The sequence below is a fragment of the Clinocottus analis genome, unplaced genomic scaffold, assembly GCF_023055335.1.
Source record: "Clinocottus analis isolate CAN_PGR_092001 unplaced genomic scaffold, fCliAna1.0.p SCAF_8, whole genome shotgun sequence".
Classification (NCBI taxonomy): domain Eukaryota; kingdom Metazoa; phylum Chordata; class Actinopteri; order Perciformes; family Cottidae; genus Clinocottus; species Clinocottus analis.
In genome coordinates, this window is record NW_027176240.1 from 20,578,162 (window position 1) to 20,595,230 (window position 17,069).

The window sequence follows — 17,069 nt, forward strand, 5'->3', positions numbered from 1 at the left end:
AACATCACAGTTATTCACTTATTCACTGTGGTGTGTGTGCAGCGTCATGTAGTGATGTCTAAAAATAAAGAGATTAAAGAAGAGAATAAATGTCCCCACGATGAGACTAATAAGGGAATAATTATGATGATGATTAAGTATTGTATGCTTGTACACGTAGTACTTTATGGATTGTATGAATGTATTAGGTGAATAACCTCCATCTGTTCTAATAAACTGTACACACTGATGCACATATGCTGTAAACACTCGTTCACATTTGCTGGAACACTGTGACGCCACAAAGGTCGTCCTGATCAAAGCCACAGCTTTAGAAGACTCAGGGGCCGGTTCACTCATGTAGACTCCAGCCTGAGAGGAGGAGACACACAAGTTGTTAGTTTCATAAATAGAGATTTTAATTGGACTCACATTATAATATCTATGATCTAACAATCCTCTCCTCTTGAGATCCAGTCACAGGTCCAGCTGGGACTGTGTGAGACACGTGGACTTTCCTGAATCTTGTTTTTGGCCGTTAGCTGCAGCCGTTAGCCACCGGTCGAGTCGTTACATTTTGAATCCACCGTGTGAACTTGTTTTCCATTTGTGGCTGAGCTCATGTGACGGCCCCTGATCACTGCAGGTGTGCTTGATTGCAGGATGCAGAGCACCTGGGCCTGAAAGAGGAAACTGCATCAGAGCCCTGCACTCAAGATGCTCACTGCACAGGTTTACTGGAGAGACACACACCGTATCACACACATGCACAGTGACATCACTGATGCTACTGACTGACACACTCCATACAATACCTGTTTATTTCTAAATTGTGTTGATTGCATTTCTTTGTGTAACTTTTGTAAACTGCAAATAATCCTCCATGTGGCTCAACATGTGTCTGAGGAACTATCCGCCTCCTCTTCATCCTCCTCTTCATCAGTGCTGCTGGTTGTATTTTTAGCTGGAAACTCTCTGAAAGGAATAAATAACCAGCGAGTGAAACCGGGGAAGAAACAGAGCTGTGATGCAACCCAGAGAAGCAGAAGTGGACGAGAGGAACGCAGGAAGGAAGTCCTCATTTATTTTACAATGAGAGAGAGAGAGAGAGAGAGAGAGAGAGAGAGATGTTTTTTCCTCTCTCCACAAAATAAACACAATACAACAATATTGATTTTTACGAGATGATTTATCGCTGTGTGTGTGTGTGTGTGTGTGTGTGTGTGTGTGTGTGTGTGTGTGTGTGATCAAACGTCCCACCAGTTACAATCAGCTCCGCAAACTGTATACTAGGGCTGCAACAACGAATCGATAAAAATCAATTATTACAAAAGTTGGCAACAAATTTCAATCTCGAGTCGTTGTGTCGCGCAATTATGACGTCACTCAATAAGTCGCAGAGATGTTTGACCCCCGATCTAAACACACCAACAGCATTTCAAATGTATGGCCAATACATTTATTAAATATTTAGAGTATGATTAGACGCATTGAATGTCCTCTTCCAGTCCAGGCCAATAATATCGAGCTATGATGGTATGAGCTTTGAGCTTTGAGCTATGAGCTTTATTCCAACCCACAGTGACCACCAACTTCACTGCTGTGAAACTCCTCAAAGAGTTTACTGGCCTCCTCTGCAGTTGAGACCACCTTATCAAGGTGATCCAGTGTGTTTCTTTTACGCCTGCAGAGGTAGTAGAGTTCTCCATCTGGTAGAAACGGCATAGTATTAGTCATTGGGAGTTCTCCCATACCAGATGATCACTGTGTTCTAAAGTCCATGTGTCATGCATCCTTACCCTTCATCCTGAAGGTGTTTGATCTCCGCTTAATGACACACTTCTCCTTTGTACTTCTCCTTATTAGTTGACCCCTCCGGGTATCTGCTATGGACCTTGAAATCCAACACTTGTTGGACAATAGTGGGATCCATACTAATAAATATATGTCCTTCACTGTCTCTGTCTCTATATCTAAATGGTTATCTCTATTTCTATATCTAAATGTATATCTTTATTTCTATATCTAAATGTATATCTGTCGCTGTCTCCTCTCTCCTCATCTCTCTCCTCACAAATCCACAAATTAGTGCCTTTTTACACCACTTTATATACCATGCCCTAATTTAAAATGCAGACACCTGATGCACCAAGTTATTAATTAATGGTTCTCACCTGTGAATGATATAACTTTGATAGTTGAAGCGAGAACACAGACAGACAGACTTCAGGCTGCTGTCCCACTCCAACACTGTGGTGAACCAGTATGAGTCCCACTCCAACACTGTGATGAACCAGTATGAGTCCCACTCCAACACTGTGATGAACCAGTATGAGTCCCACTCTAACACTGTGATGAACCAGTATGAACCAGCAGCTCTCAGTTCAGAGAGCTGATCATGTGTTATGACTTTATGATCATGTTAAATATTAACCCTCAGCTTCTTCCTGCCTCCTCTGAGCCTCTGGAACCAAGCTGAGGACATGAAGCTCCTCCTCCCTGAAGCATCACCTCCACACGGTGCTGGGCGTGAACAGAGGACATGACTTCACCTGCACAGGTGTGAATGAAGCCAGCAGGAAGCTTCATGTGTCCACCTGCTGGAGGTCAGACCCATCAGTGCTCTGCTGCATTTAAAGCAGCGGTCCACAACCTTTTTTGTGCCAGACAATATTTTCACGGACCGGCCTCCACAGTGTGGGCGATAAATACAACGTAATAAATATGACGTAATAAAAAGACCTTTATGTCCAGTCTCCTGCTTCAGAAAGACAGGATGTTGAAAATGGAGGCAGGGTTTTCAGAGTTTTTTTGGTGATCTCAAGGATCTTCCTTGAGATCTTCCTTGATTTTAATCCAGAACACCAAGTTGAAAGAGACTTTGAAGTTTCATTTTTGGGGTAACTATTGCGTAACGTTGTTACGTCTGAGGTTACATGCAGACGGATGTATCCGGCCTTTTTTCAAAATAAAACTTTTTCCTGACCTTGATTTTTTTTTCTTCTCTCATTCATTCTTTCTCTGCAGCCCGGTAGCAAGGGACCTCGGACCGGCCGGTGGTTGGAGACCACTGCTTTAAAGCACCAATATGAAGCTGCTGCCTGCATGTGTTTGTTTCAGTGATGACATGCAGTCATTCAGACAGAGGAGACTTTTACATGAGCTCACAGCTTCATTCTGACATGAACCTTTATGTAAAGAGACTCAATGAGAGAGAACTCATTCATGCATATTTCTACGTATATACATAAGAGTGTGATAACTGTCTCTGTGTGTGTGCTGTCCATCTTGTATCCAGCAGGGGGCGATGTTGAGCTTTATTTTGACAGGAGAGTGATTTGCTGACTCAACGCTGTGATCCTCATTCTGAGGCTAAACCAACGGGAGACACACACACGCGCATACAAACACACACACACACATACACATACACACACAAACACACCACACACACACACACATAGTCTGAGTCTGAAACAATGAATCGTCCCACAGACTTGAATCACATGACATCTATTGTACTTCTGGCATATGGACACACACGGACACACACACACACACACACACACACGGACACACACACACACACACACTCACAAAAACAGGAAGTTGTCAAGCGACATATTTGGACCGTAAAGTTTGAATTTGGGAACCACGGCTTTGTTTTAGGTTTGAGGAAATAATTACTGGCTCTCAGCCGGCTTTGTGTGTGTGTGTGTGTGTGTTTTAGTTTTATTATCATGATTATTATCTTCATGTAAATGCATACATCCACATGTACAGACCATAAAGACGTGTTCTATGTTCTCCACATGTACAGACCATAAAGACTTGTTCTACGTTCTCCACATGTACAGACCATAAAGACTTGTTCTACGTTCTCCACATGTACAGACCATAAAGACTTGTTCTACGTTCTCCACATGTACAGACCATAAAGACTTGTTCTACGTTCTCCACATGTACAGACCATAAAGACGTGTTCTACGTTCTCCACATGTACAGAGCATCAAGACTTGTTCTACGGGGCTGATATTTGTACCTTGTTGTGAAGTTGTTAAAGAAACACTGTGTAAGTGGTTGTTGTCCTGCTGCTGTGGTACTTTTTGAGTCAGACTGTTCCTCTTTCCTTCCAGCTCGCTCAGCATTAATGGACGCACTGGTTCCAGTATCTCGTGACGGCCCCTCCCTTCCAGCTTCACTTTAGTTTAACTTTGGGAGTTTGTGTGTCGCAGCTGCTTCTTCTCCGCGTCTGAAGGTTCAAAGATCACGTGAGTTCTATTTTAAGTTATTTTGGATTAAAGAACAGAACAGAAATTTATGAGCCTGTTATTTAGAATCAGGACTATTTAGACTACAGTCAAATATAATACTTGTACTGTGTACTTCCTGTGTCATGTCAGAGCAGAAGATAACTAATGTGTGATGTCTCCCAGCAGGTGCTGGTGTTGGTGTGAAGGTGTGGACTCTGCTATGAGTCAGTGTGAGGACAGAGAGGAGGGAGTCCCTCCCTCTAAAAGCAGTCTGTGTGGGGAACATGACAGCCAGACCAGAGCTCAGAGGTGAGAGGACCATCTCTAACTGTCCAGGACTCTTCTCATGTCACAAAGTCTTTGACTCACTGACTCTGCTTCTACATGTGAGCAGGATCCATCAGAGACCAGACTGTCCTGGACCTGGACCTGAACCTGGACCTGGACCTGAACCCAGCTGTGTGTCCATGAAGAGTGATCGGTCTAAAGATCGTGTGATTGAATTCAAAGATGGACGCCGTTCTTATGACCCAGAGTAAGTTCTTAAAACAGATGAAACAGATGACTAACTGTTCTGATTCTCAGTTATGAAACACAGAATTGGTCATTCATAATTTACAGTGTTGTTTTCATGAAGATCAATCATGACAGATCTCATTATTTTTAACTAACTGCTCTGTAGGTGTTTGTATATGAATCATTAACTGTAAACAGTCTCTGTTGCAAACACAATATGAGCGTGTTCCTCCACAGAGTCGACCAGGAGATATTTTTAGATAGTTGTAGATTTCCTGAGACAGATTCTGGGTCTACATTCAGAGGTCTGTAGACTAGACTGAGTCAGTAGTTTAAAAGAGTTTCTTGTTGGAGGGTTTTCATCCAACATTCAGCATAACTATGACTAGCACCTCGGCTCCAAGCCAAACTGCTGTAAGATGTTAATCTAACAGTTTTATTTCAGTCATTGTTTCTTTCTTTTTTTATATAAGCAACAAATAAGTAACCATGAATAGGTTTTGTTGTCTTTGCAATTTAGGACATGTTTTAATGGCAATGGTCAAATAAAACCTGTGGAAGCAGGAAATCCTTTATGTTCGGTAAATCTCAGTGTTCCTATCAGTTCACAACAGAGAGAAAAGTCTCCTGAACCCAGCTGTGTGTCCATGAAGAGTGATCAGTCTAAAGGTGGTTGGATTGACTTCAAAGATGGACAACGTTCTTTTGACCCAGAGTAAGTTCTTAAAACAGATGAAACAAGATGACTAACTGTCACACAGATGGTCGTCCTTTATCTCCAGTCTTTAGCATCTGGTTTGTAAAATGATTAATCAAAACACAACACAACATCTTTAACTTATTGTTGTGTTTGTGTTGTAATATCATGAACAATAAACAGTCTGTGGTGCAGACACAATGTGAGCTGATGGTTCATGACTCCTCCACAGAGAGGACCAGGAGAGCTCAGAGGTTCCCAGAGGTCCGTCTGCCCAGCAGCATCAAACACACCTGGACTCCATATTTATGGTCTGTACCTGTACAACTACTTTTACATGTCTTCTGTTCACCATCATCTCCATGCTGCACTCTTTAGACCAGTGGGTTGTCAGTCTGTCCAACACGGATCTGATGTTTGCTTCCATGGTTTTAGTTTGTCATTCAGAGAATATTCTGTTCCAGCTGCTGGAGGAGAACATCCTCACTTTTGTGAAAGACGAGCTGAAGAATATCCAGAAGGTTCTGAGTTCAGATTACCCAGAATGCTTAGAGATTCAGAGAGAGGATAAGGACGTGTTGGATGGTGAGGATGAAGAACAGAGGAGGAGGAGCAGAGAAGCGTTTCAGAAGATCTCACTGCACTTCCTGAGGAGCATGAAGCAGGAGGAGCTGGCTGACTGTCTGCAGAGCAGTAAGAGGATTTCTCTAAAGATTTAACATGCTGGATGAATGGAACGTTTACTGATGTCTCAAGAGATGGACCAGAATATATTCATAGACTCATTCTTTGAGGAAATGACGTGTTGAAATGTATTCTTTGACTCATTGATCTTCTTCTGTTGTGTGTTCATTCAGGACTTCTTGCTGCAGTTTGTCAGCGTAAACTCAAATCTAACCTGAAGAAGAAGTTCCAGTGTGTGTTTGAGGGGATCGCTAAAGCAGGAAACCCAACCCTTCTGAACCAGATCTACACAGAGCTCTACATCACAGAGGGAGGGACTGCAGAGGTCAACAATGAACATGAGGTCAGACAGATTGAAAGAGCATCTAGGAAACCAGACAGACCAGAAACAACCATCAGACAAGAAGACCTCTTTAAAGCCTCACCTGGAGGAGAGGAACCAATCAGAACAGTGATGACAAAGGGAGTGGCTGGCATCGGGAAAACAGTCTTAACACAGAAGTTCACTCTGGACTGGGCTGAAGACAAAGCCAACCAGCACATCCAGTTCATGTTTCCATTCACGTTCAGAGACCTGAATGTGCTGAAAGAGAAGAAGTTCAGCTTGGTGGAACTTGTTCATCACTTCTTCTCTGAAACCAAAGAAGCAGGAATCTGCAGGTTTGAAGAGTTTCCGGTTGTGTTCATCTTTGACGGTCTGGATGAGTGTCGACTTCCTCTGGACTTCCATAACAATGAGGTCCTGACTGATGTCACAGAGTCCACCTCAGTGGATGTGCTGCTGACAAACCTCATCAGGGGTAAGCTGCTTCCCTCTGCTCGCCTCTGGATAACCACACGACCTGCAGCAGCCAATCAGATCCCTCCTGACTGTGTTGACTTGGTGACAGAGGTCAGAGGATTCACTGACTCACAGAAGAAGGACTACTTCTGGAAGAGGTTGAGAAATAAGAAGCAGGCCATCAAGATCATCTCCCACATCAAGACCTCACGAAGCCTCCACATCATGTGCCACATCCCAGTCTTCTGCTGGATCACTGCTACAGTTCTGGAGGACGTGTTGAAGACCACAGAGGGAGGAGAGCTACCCAAGACCCTGACTGAGATGTACATCCACTTCCTGGTGGTTCAGTCCAAAGTGAAGAAGGTCAAGTATGATAGAGGAGCTGAGACAGATCCACACTGGAGTCCAGAGAGCAGGAAGATGACTGAGTCTCTGGGAAAACTGGCTTTTGATCAGCTGCAGAAAGGGAACCTGATCTTCTATGAATCCGACCTGACAGAGTGTGGCATCGATATCAGAGCAGCCTCAGTGTACTCAGGAGTGTTCACACAGATCTTTAGAGAGGAGAAAGGACTGTACCAGGACAAGGTGTTCTGCTTCATCCATCTGAGTGTTCAGGAATTTCTGGCTGCTCTTCATGTCCATCTGACCTTCATCAACTCTGGTGTCAACCTGATGGCAGAAGAACAAACAACCTCCCAGTTGTCAAAACCTGAACCAAGACATCTCTACCAGAGTGCTGTGGACAAGGCCTTACAGAGTCCTAATGGACACCTGGACTTGTTCCTCCGCTTTCTCCTGGGTCTTTCACTGGAGACCAATCAGAAACTCCTACGAGGTCTGCTGACACAGACAGGAAATAGCTCACAGACCAATCAGGAAACAGTTCAGATCATCAAAAAGAAGATCATTGAGGATGTGTCTCCAGAGAAAAGCATCAACCTGTTCCACTGTCTGAATGAACTGAATGATGGTTCTCTAGTGGAGGAGGTTCAACAGTCCCTGAGGTCAGGACGTCTCTCCACAGATAAACTGTCTCCTGCTCAGTGGTCAGCTCTGGTCTTCATCTTACTGTCATCAGGAGAAGATCTAGAGGTGTTTGACCTGAATAAATACTCTGCTTCAGAGGAGGCTCTTCTGAAGCTGCTGCCAGTGGTCAAAGCCTCCAACAAAGCTCTGTATGTGGAGACATTATGGATACATTGACATTACTACATGTGTTTGATATTTTACTTTGATTAAACATTTTGTTTGAATTAATCCCTGTTCCTCCCCTAGGCTGAGTAGATGTAACCTCTCAAAGAGAAGCTGTGGAGCTCTGTCCTCAGTGATCAGCTCCCAGTCCTCTAGTCTAAAACAGCTGGACCTGAGCTTCAACAACCTGCAGGATTTAGGAGTGAAGCTGCTCTCTGCTGGACTGGAGAGTCCACACTGTACACTGGAGACTCTCAGGTCAGGATCAGATGATTTACCACAAAGATGATGAAGTGGTCTCAGTGTCTGATCTACTGATTCATGCTGGTGTTCCCAACATGTAGCTGTGGAGAACAATGTCTACTAGTGTCTCTGTGATATGCTTTTGGACATAATGCTGTGAACTGAATGGTGAACTGGCCACTATCCTGCTGGGATGAAAGTGTTGGAGGTCTTGTTCAACCATCATGAACATCCCTTGGCCCTCCTGCTTTCAGGGAACCAGGACGCTTTAAGTCCTGCTTTTAGTTTGTAAAACTCATTTCACTGGAATCAGGATTTAAATGTGTTTAAAGTGACATGATTTTGACAAAATGTCTGTTTACAAAAGAAGAAGAAACCAAAATGAAATCCACTCATGTTGATGATGAAAATAATTATTCAATGTGTATCGATATAATAAACTCTGTGTTTTGTTTTGTGTGTTGGCAGGCTGCATCACTGTGAGATCACAGAGGAAGGCTGTTCTTCTCTGGGATCAGCTCTGAAGTCAAACCCCTCCAGTCTGAGAAAACTGGATCTGAGCTCCAACAAGCTGCAGGATTCAGGAGTGAAGCTGCTGAGTGGTTTTCTGGAGAGTCCACATTGTAGACTGGAGACTCTGAGGTGGGTTCACTGTCTGCTGCTAGTGTAGCACCTTCATGTTTAATCAATAACTCTATTGATTTATCTACGTATTGATCAGTGAAGTGTTACATGTTCTGGTAATATGTTCCACTTCACATCAGCTGCCTCGTTGTCTGCATGTCGTCCTCTACAATCATGACATGTACAACTTGTCTGGCTTCATGCTGTTGGATGGATTACTGAACAGGACTAAAGGGCCCAGACCCAGGGGCCCAAAGTGTCAGGACCCAAAGTGTCAGGGCCCAAAGTGCCAGGGGCCTTTTCTTTTTCTACAAAATGTCACTCAAAGAGAAACAAAAAGACTCAAGAGTATTGATGAGAATACTAATACACACACACACACACACACACACACATATATATATATATATATATATATATATATATATATATATATATATATACTGAATATGAGAAATTCTATGAATTCTATACCCTGACGTCAATATTCATCATAAAAAAGTGTAATTTAATTATATGTAAAGAACCAAACCTTTATTCATTTTTAATCCAATATTTTATGATTTCTTTTAAGAGCATTTTGCATTTTTAAATAACTTTTTCACATGTTTTGATCTGCTCTGAATAATCTGGATCAATACTGATCAATACATTTAGTAACAGAACTGTAAAAGTTATAGAAAGCATCATCATTTCACATCTTCAACAACCTTTTGTGCTCCAGGTTCATGTGAACATTTGCTGTGATGAGTTTGTCCTCAACGTTAATATGATATTGAAACAAGTCATGAACTCTCCTCCGTGAGCTGCTTCTACACGTCTGCTGCCAGCTGCAGGAAACCTTGTGAAGTGGAGTTCCACATTTACAACATGACACATCTGATGGATTATGAACAGATTGTTTCTCTTCATATTTCTTCTTGATGCAGATTGAGTTCCTGCAGCTTGACAGAGGTCAGCTGTTCTTCTCTCAGCTCTGAAGTCTGAAGTGCTCTGAAGTCATCTACTGCATCCCAGTTCATGCTGCTGTTCCCAACATGTTGCTGTGGAGAACAATGTCTACTAGTGTCTCTGTGATATGCTTTACGACATAATGCTGTGAACTGAATGCTGAACTGGCCACTATCCTGCTGGGTTCAAAGTGTTGGAGGTCTTGTCCAACCATCATGAACATCCTTTGGCCCTCCTGCTTTCAGGGAACCAGGACGCTTTAAGTCCTGCTTTTAGTTTGTTAGAGCTTCTACTGCACTGGAAGAACTGGTTTCACTGGAATCAGGATTTAAATGAGTTTACAGTGACATGATTTTAACTAAATGTCTGTTTACAAAAGAAGATGAAACCAAAATGAAAGCCACTCATGTTGATGATGAAAATAATGATTCATTGTGTATCAATATAATAAACTCTGTGTGTTGTTTTGTGTGTTTGCAGTCTGTCAGACTGTAAGATCACAGAGGAAGGCTGTTCTTCTCTGGGATCAGCTCTGAAGTCAAACCCCTCCAGTCTGAGAAAACTGAATCTGAGCTTCAACAAGCTGCAGGATTCAGGAGTGAAGCTGCTGAGTGGTTTTCTGGAGAGTCCACATTGTAGACTGGAGACTCTGAGGTGGGTTCACTGTCTGCTGCTAGTGTAGCACCTTCATGTTTAATCAATAACTCTATTGATTTATCTACGTATTGATCAGTGAAGTGTTACATGTTCTGGTACTATTGTTCAGGACTGGAGACCAAAGACAGTAGGACTCAGATGCAGACTTGAGTCCTGGTAGTAGGGTGCAAACACAAGGTCTTTACTCCAGCAGGGTTCAGTACACTGATGATCAGTCGCTCAGGCCGAGGAAACAAAATCTACAGACAAAAACTTGTTGGTATAGAAACAGTCAAAGCGGATGAAAAACACCTGGAGGAATTGTTGGTAAGTGTTCAGTTTCAAAAACCTTTGGGTGGTCTCGACTAAAGAGAGGAGGTCTGGATTCCATGAGTTATAATAAAACAGACTTCATGAAAAGTCGATGGTGATTCAGTGAAAACATTCTCAGCTGAGGATGCACAGCTTCAGCATCCACAGACCATTTACAGTCTAACCTGCTGATAGTTCACTGTCTGTGCTTCAACTAATGAACCCTGAACAACAAGTTCTGCATAGTTTTAGTTCTCCCAGTCACTGAGCCTACTGGCCTCTCATTGGTCCAGTGGTTCTCACACTGTGGCGCAGGACCCTCGAGTGGGGCGCAAGGGGGTGCAGCTTATTTAAAAAAAGAAGGAAAAAAAACTCATTTCACTGGAATCAGGATTTAAATGTGTTTACAGTGACATGATTTTAACAAAATGTCTGTTTACAAAAGAAGAAGAAACCAAAATGAAAGCCACTCATGATGAAAATAATGATTCATTGTGTATCAATATAATAAACTCTGTGTGTTATTTTGTGTGTTTGCAGTCTGTCACGCTGTAAGATCACAGAGGAAGGCTGTTCTTCTCTGGGATCAGCTCTGAAGTCAAACCCCTCCAGTCTGAGAGAACTGAATCTGAGATACAACAATCTGCAGGATTCAGACATGAAGCTGCTGAGTGGTTTTCTGAAGAGTCCACATTGTAGACTGGAGACTCTGATGTAAGTAGAGGGTTGAGTCAGTCCATGCTGGTATCAGCACTATTGTACCAAACACAGATCCACAGGCTTCAGAATTGGACGAGAGAGAGAGAGAGGTCGGCCAATCAGATGAGCCAGAAGCTCGTTGTGATGGTGTGTTTGAGTCCATGTGTTGTTGTTGTTGTTCACGTCTACAGGAAGTGAAGCTGCATCAGCTGACGGCATCAGAGATGTTTAGAGACAGTGGTCCTCATTCATCAAACTATCAAACTATTGATCATCTTTGTCACAGCTCTGAGATCAGTCTGACTGAAGCTGCACATCACTGGCTCTCACGTCATAGAACCAGCATTACATTTAGTAACCTGATGTCTTACTGCTCAGGCTTTACCTCCATGGAGCCAATCATCAGTCACGGCTGAAATAACCACTAGTGCTGCTGTGTTCATGTTGAGGAAGTTCAGAGATCCAAGGAAACCAAACTTCATCACGTCTGCTTCATGACATCATCTGGAGGCCGTGTTCTCTGTTTCTAGCAAGACACATGTCTGCTGCTTTACTGCAGCTGTAAGAACCCAAAATACAGATTCAGCTGTGATTTAATGACAATAAACAGATAAAAATGAAGCAGAAATAACTACATAATGATACAGATTCATGAAAAGTTTAAATTCATGTTTTGTTAGTTTTCTCCACAAAACAACAACAAAACAACTTTTAAATGTTAGTTTTTGAAATGGAGTCTGGATCAATCAATGGTAAGCTAACGTTGTAGCTGCTCCATCAACACTCAAAATAATGTTATGAAGACAGAAATCCTGGACACTGATCCATCTCTTCTTCTTGTTCTTGTTCTTCTTCTTCAGCTGGAAGGGATCATCTGGATCCTGGTGATCCAGAGAGCATCAGGAGACTGGAGACTGGTCCACCCCTCCAGCTGGTTTGGTTTAGTCTCCCACACAGCAGAAGACTTTTAAAGACTAAAGTCTGACCCCCTCTCACACATACAGACATTGGGCCTCATGTAACAACAGCTAAAACAGCTGTCATGTCACATCATTTTGTACAGATATTCATGTTCCCCAGAGGATGATGAACAAAAACACAAGTTTTGAGTTTAAGAGTTGACTTTCTAACTGTGTGTGTGTGTGTGTGTGTGTGTGTGTGTGTGTGTGTGTGTGTGTGTGTGTGTGTGTGTGTGTCCATCTGTTCGGGCCTTGTTGCTTTGTTTTATGAAAAGAAAGTGATTATTTTTAACGAACTAGTGTCACCTCCTTTGGATTTTTGTTTGAATGTATTTTGTTGTTTCTTATTGACCATTTGTGAAATTGTACATGCGCAATTGTTTAAGAAAAAAATTAAGTTTAGTCCACACTCACTATGTTTGTATTATTATAGAGTGGCAAGAGGCAGTGAAGGAAATATTCATATATTTACTGACGTAAAAGTACTTAAACAACACAAAATCTCTACATTGAAAATGCTGCGTCAGTAAAAGTGTGTAAATATAATCTGGATATTGTTCTTTAATAATTAAAATTATAGAAATGTCCCCTAAATGGTGGTAAAAATAAGATTAATACTATTGTTAAAGTAGGTTCAATATGGTGGATTATGATTTTTTAAGGGGTGTGGGGGGGTTGTACTTATTTGTTTTTTGTTGTCTAGTAATGTAAGGTAATGATTAACTTGTAAAAACTTAAAATAAAATGATTGAAAGAAATGTCTCCTGTGACTGTTCATCTGATAATCCCCCGTGAGGCTGTGACTCGTCTCAACCCTTATAAAGTGAGTACGTATAACGTCTACAATCTCGCTGCCTATGTTGAACTCACATTGTAGACACACTGCAAAGTCTTCAATTCTTCCTGTTTGCTGTTAAATGTGGTGACATCACATCATGTGATTCAGCCTCGCTCACACCCTCACATGAGCAGCAGCCTAATTAGCCACAAAGTGAAAACACCTGTGTGGGTTTAGTAGCTGCACTGTAGATGTTTTCACCACCAATAAACTCACTACTACTTTGTATATGAAAGCCCTCATTGTGACTTGTCAAACACAGGTGTGATGAATAATGCTGATGAGAGAATTCCACTGCGTTGTTCATTGGCCCGAGTATTGCTGCATACATGCTGCCTTCAATTTGGCACGAGATGTTTCTACTGAAGTGAGAACAAAGAAACTAAACAGCCCCTTACTGAGGTGTGACTGAATTGTTCTCTCATCTCTGTCTCATCTTACCTGAGATGTCAGCTGGGCCAGTGACCGCTGAGGTGGAACTGGTATCAATGACAATTATCAAAGGTCCACTGAAAGTTTGGCACTTCTGCTATGCCATCACGTTCACCAGCACGTACAGGCCGTCTTTTCAGCTGTTCCCTGTGGTGCCACTCTGTCTCCACGAAAGGTCCCAATGGCCTTGAGGGATGATTCATCATGAACTTTGACCTCCAGTTCAACAGGGCAGTCATCAAAAAGACAATACCCTAAACAACTAAACAATGGGGAATGTCTTGTAGACCCAATAGTTTGGACAGTGTGGTGTTCAAATGCAAAACTGCAATGGGGTTGAACACTGCGTATTCCCTTTGCTATCGTTACTGTCCAGTCCAGTTTAAAACGTTGTTTAATTGGGTCTTCAAGAGTTTTTCCACTCATTTTCCTGAATGAAAAATAAAACAGGGCTGCTTAGGCAAGTCCCGAGTGAAGTATTGTTCCTCATTTTACTTTTCATCGCCTCATGAAGATTTTGGGGATGTTGTTGAAACAAACTGAAAAAAACAATTCAATAAAATCAGCACCAGTGAGCAGTTTTCGTCAAGTTGCTGCTTTGACAAGTCAAAACATCACCTTTGGAAAAAAGGGTTCGATAGTAGGAGAAGCATGAATGAGAACAGAAATAAACATAGCTTTACAGACTGTTGCTGCTTGGAAAACTACATACCAAGTTGTTTTGTATTACTTTAAAGCAACATTATTTGAAGAAACATTGTTTTATACAGTATACTGTGTTTCATAATAGTTATTACATTATTGACCGTTGTAATATTTACCTCTGGAGATGTTGTTCGGTCATCTGGCTGTTGGGACGCAGGACTTTCGGTCCAGTCGCCTGGTTGTGGGGGCCCTGGACCTTTGGGACTGATCTTCTTAATTTTCATGAGAATATTTTAATGAATTAATTAATATATTTTCAGAGCCTTAAACATTCAAAATTGACTTGTTTATCGCTAAAAATGTAAGACTTTTACTTTGAAATATCTACCATTTGGTACAGTAAAAATGATTACCAGTGTAGGAGAAGTCAGAGACGTCATGAACACAGCTTTATCCGTCATTCCCTGGAACTCTTGGTAAAAATGAATTTCAGCACCTTAAACAAAGAAACTACAGATTTTTTGTAAAAATGTAAGACTTTGTTTGAATTATCTCCTAATTGGTACATTAAAATTGTTTGATTGTCAGTGTAGTGGAAGTCAGAGACGTCCTGAACACATCTGCAGCAGTCATTCCCTAGAACTATTGGAAGAAGTACATTTACAGAGACTCAAAGATAAAGAAATGACAGATTTTTCGTAGAAACGTATGATCTCATTTCCATATACGCTAGTATACAATTTGTCATCTTATTTTGAAAAAAAAACAACTTTATCATCTTTATTTGGAAACCGGATGTTGTTTAACGTGTATCTTTCCGCTAACTTTGTAAAAACCATAGCGATCTGGGTCGTTTGAATGTTAACCGTGAATGCTAGTATACTAGTGCATTGAAATTTCAGTTTCTGCTGATTTGACTACTGAGATCCGAACGTCTACTGAGTTGACCGCGGTGGTTCTCGGTACCTAACCCTAGTATCAACGTGTGACTGTACAGCAGGAACAGGGACCACGAACACATCATTCACAGCTGATATTCTCAGAAAAAGTCATTCCCCACAAAATATCAAAGTTTACACGAAACATGTGTAAGCTATTAAATAGTTTCAGCAAAGGTGACCAGCATCTACTTTCATGTAAATGTTTACGTTACGCTGTTTACAGGTTATGCTTGTGCATGCACGATGACCAAGATTTGACATTTTGCCTGAAGCCGATCTCCATGAGAGGCCGTATCAAGCCTGCAACCCTGTTTAAAAAAGATTTGTAGTGGAAAGCAGGCTCATTGCACTGATTCTGTTTTTGTAGGTTGCGCGTGCAAAACAGGTTAATTGAAGCCACAAGAAACTATTCAATTTCCAAATATAAGTTATTTTTTGCACAGATAGAACTTTATTTGTATTGTTGTAACAAAGTACTTGCACATTTTATTTGTTTTGGAGGAGTCACAAAAATGTGTCATTTCAATAAAAATTCAACATGAACCATTTTGTTTGGGCCTGAACATTTTTCTTCCTCCAAAGTGGGGCGTGACAGAAAAAGTCCCACAGCCACCTCATCAGCTTATTCAGTGCACCTGCTAATCACACCCACCTCGTCAGCTCAATCACTCTCACCTGTGCACTCTGCTGCCCCTCCTCTCTTCAGTATTTAAAGCCCAGTCTCACACTCACTCACTGCCAGATCCTTCTCCACATTATGCCAGACGTTTCTGCGCTCAGGCGCCGACTGGTTTCCCGTTGCCGACCACAAGAATAATTAAATTAATTTCAGATTATTTTGTCTAGCCCAAAATCAGAGGGCTTTACAACCTGTACACGTACGATCCTGGGACCTCGCATCAGATCAGGAAACTCCCCAAAAAACCTTTACAGGGAGACAAAAGGGAAGGAAAAACATGTTTGTGCGTCTGCGCCTCTTGACACACATCAAACAACTTTTAGCTCCATCACAAGCAAGAAACCATGTAGGCAGTTATCTAGGTATGTATAGCTTAATGAAAATAAAATAAATTAATAAAAATCAACAACTTCATGTTTTAAGCGTAAAATGGGGCCAGTTCAACAACCTCCAGCACTTTGAATAAGGTGGCCCGCCATCGTGCTTTCATGTCTCCAAATGTCCTCAATTATAGCACGGGCTCCGGCAGGTTTTTATTAAAGCGCTCCTGCGTCTTTCTTGTGATAGGTGTCAGAAATTAGTCATAATTGCAATAGGGAGCTCAAGACAAGGGTAGCCCCTATCTCCCAAAAGACCATTTTTCAATTCAGGTTATTTCGTGTAGTCGAAACTCACGAATTAAAATTTGTTTGCGGGCTTTACAGTCTGTACACATACCTGTCCCAGGACCTCGCGTCTGATCAGGAAAAAAACTCTCCTAGAAAACATCAGAACATCAAACGCTTGTCTGGATTCATAACATCATCCGTAGCCACAGATAAAATATTTCAACTCCGGTACCTACCAGTGTTACACCCCTACTGGTTTTCAAACCTACTGGTTTCTAAGCCTACTGGTTTCCCTGCGTGTGTTGTGTTCGCTCCACAGCTGCAGCGGTTTTCTGCCTGGTCACCAGAGTCGTCACACGTTCACAAACATATTGCTGCAGATCTTCATTTCATAT

At 41.9% G+C, this 17,069-nt stretch overlaps 2 protein-coding genes across 2 annotated transcripts in view; one reads left to right on the top strand and one right to left on the bottom strand.

The window, feature by feature from the left end:
- The window catches only part of LOC137780016 (protein NLRC3-like), a gene marked incomplete at its 3' end in the record, with an annotated part of 52,992 nt that overhangs the window by 13,328 nt on the left and 22,595 nt on the right, over positions 1-17,069 (bottom strand). The gene's annotated exons all lie outside the window — the stretch shown is intronic.
- Positions 4,453-11,591, top strand: LOC137779757 (NLR family CARD domain-containing protein 3-like). Its single transcript, XM_068567939.1, has 10 exons — positions 4,453-4,541; positions 4,627-4,767; positions 5,353-5,463; positions 5,678-5,725; positions 6,098-6,138; positions 6,303-8,091; positions 8,192-8,365; positions 8,819-8,992; positions 10,406-10,579; positions 11,414-11,591. Exons 1-10 carry the CDS (start codon positions 4,453-4,455, stop codon positions 11,589-11,591), a joined length of 2,919 nt encoding a protein of 972 aa, XP_068424040.1.

Excerpts from the sequence above, each read along its gene's own strand:
- LOC137779757 (XM_068567939.1), top strand. The coding sequence starts at position 4,453 with ATGAGTCAGTGTGAGGACAGAGAGGAGGGAGTCCCTCCCTCTAAAAGC. Across the intron at positions 4,768-5,352 it reads CGCCGTTCTTATGACCCAGA|TTCACAACAGAGAGAAAAGT; the intron begins GTAAGTTCTTAA and ends TGTTCCTATCAG. Across the intron at positions 8,366-8,818 it reads TGTACACTGGAGACTCTCAG|GCTGCATCACTGTGAGATCA; the intron begins GTCAGGATCAGA and ends GTGTGTTGGCAG.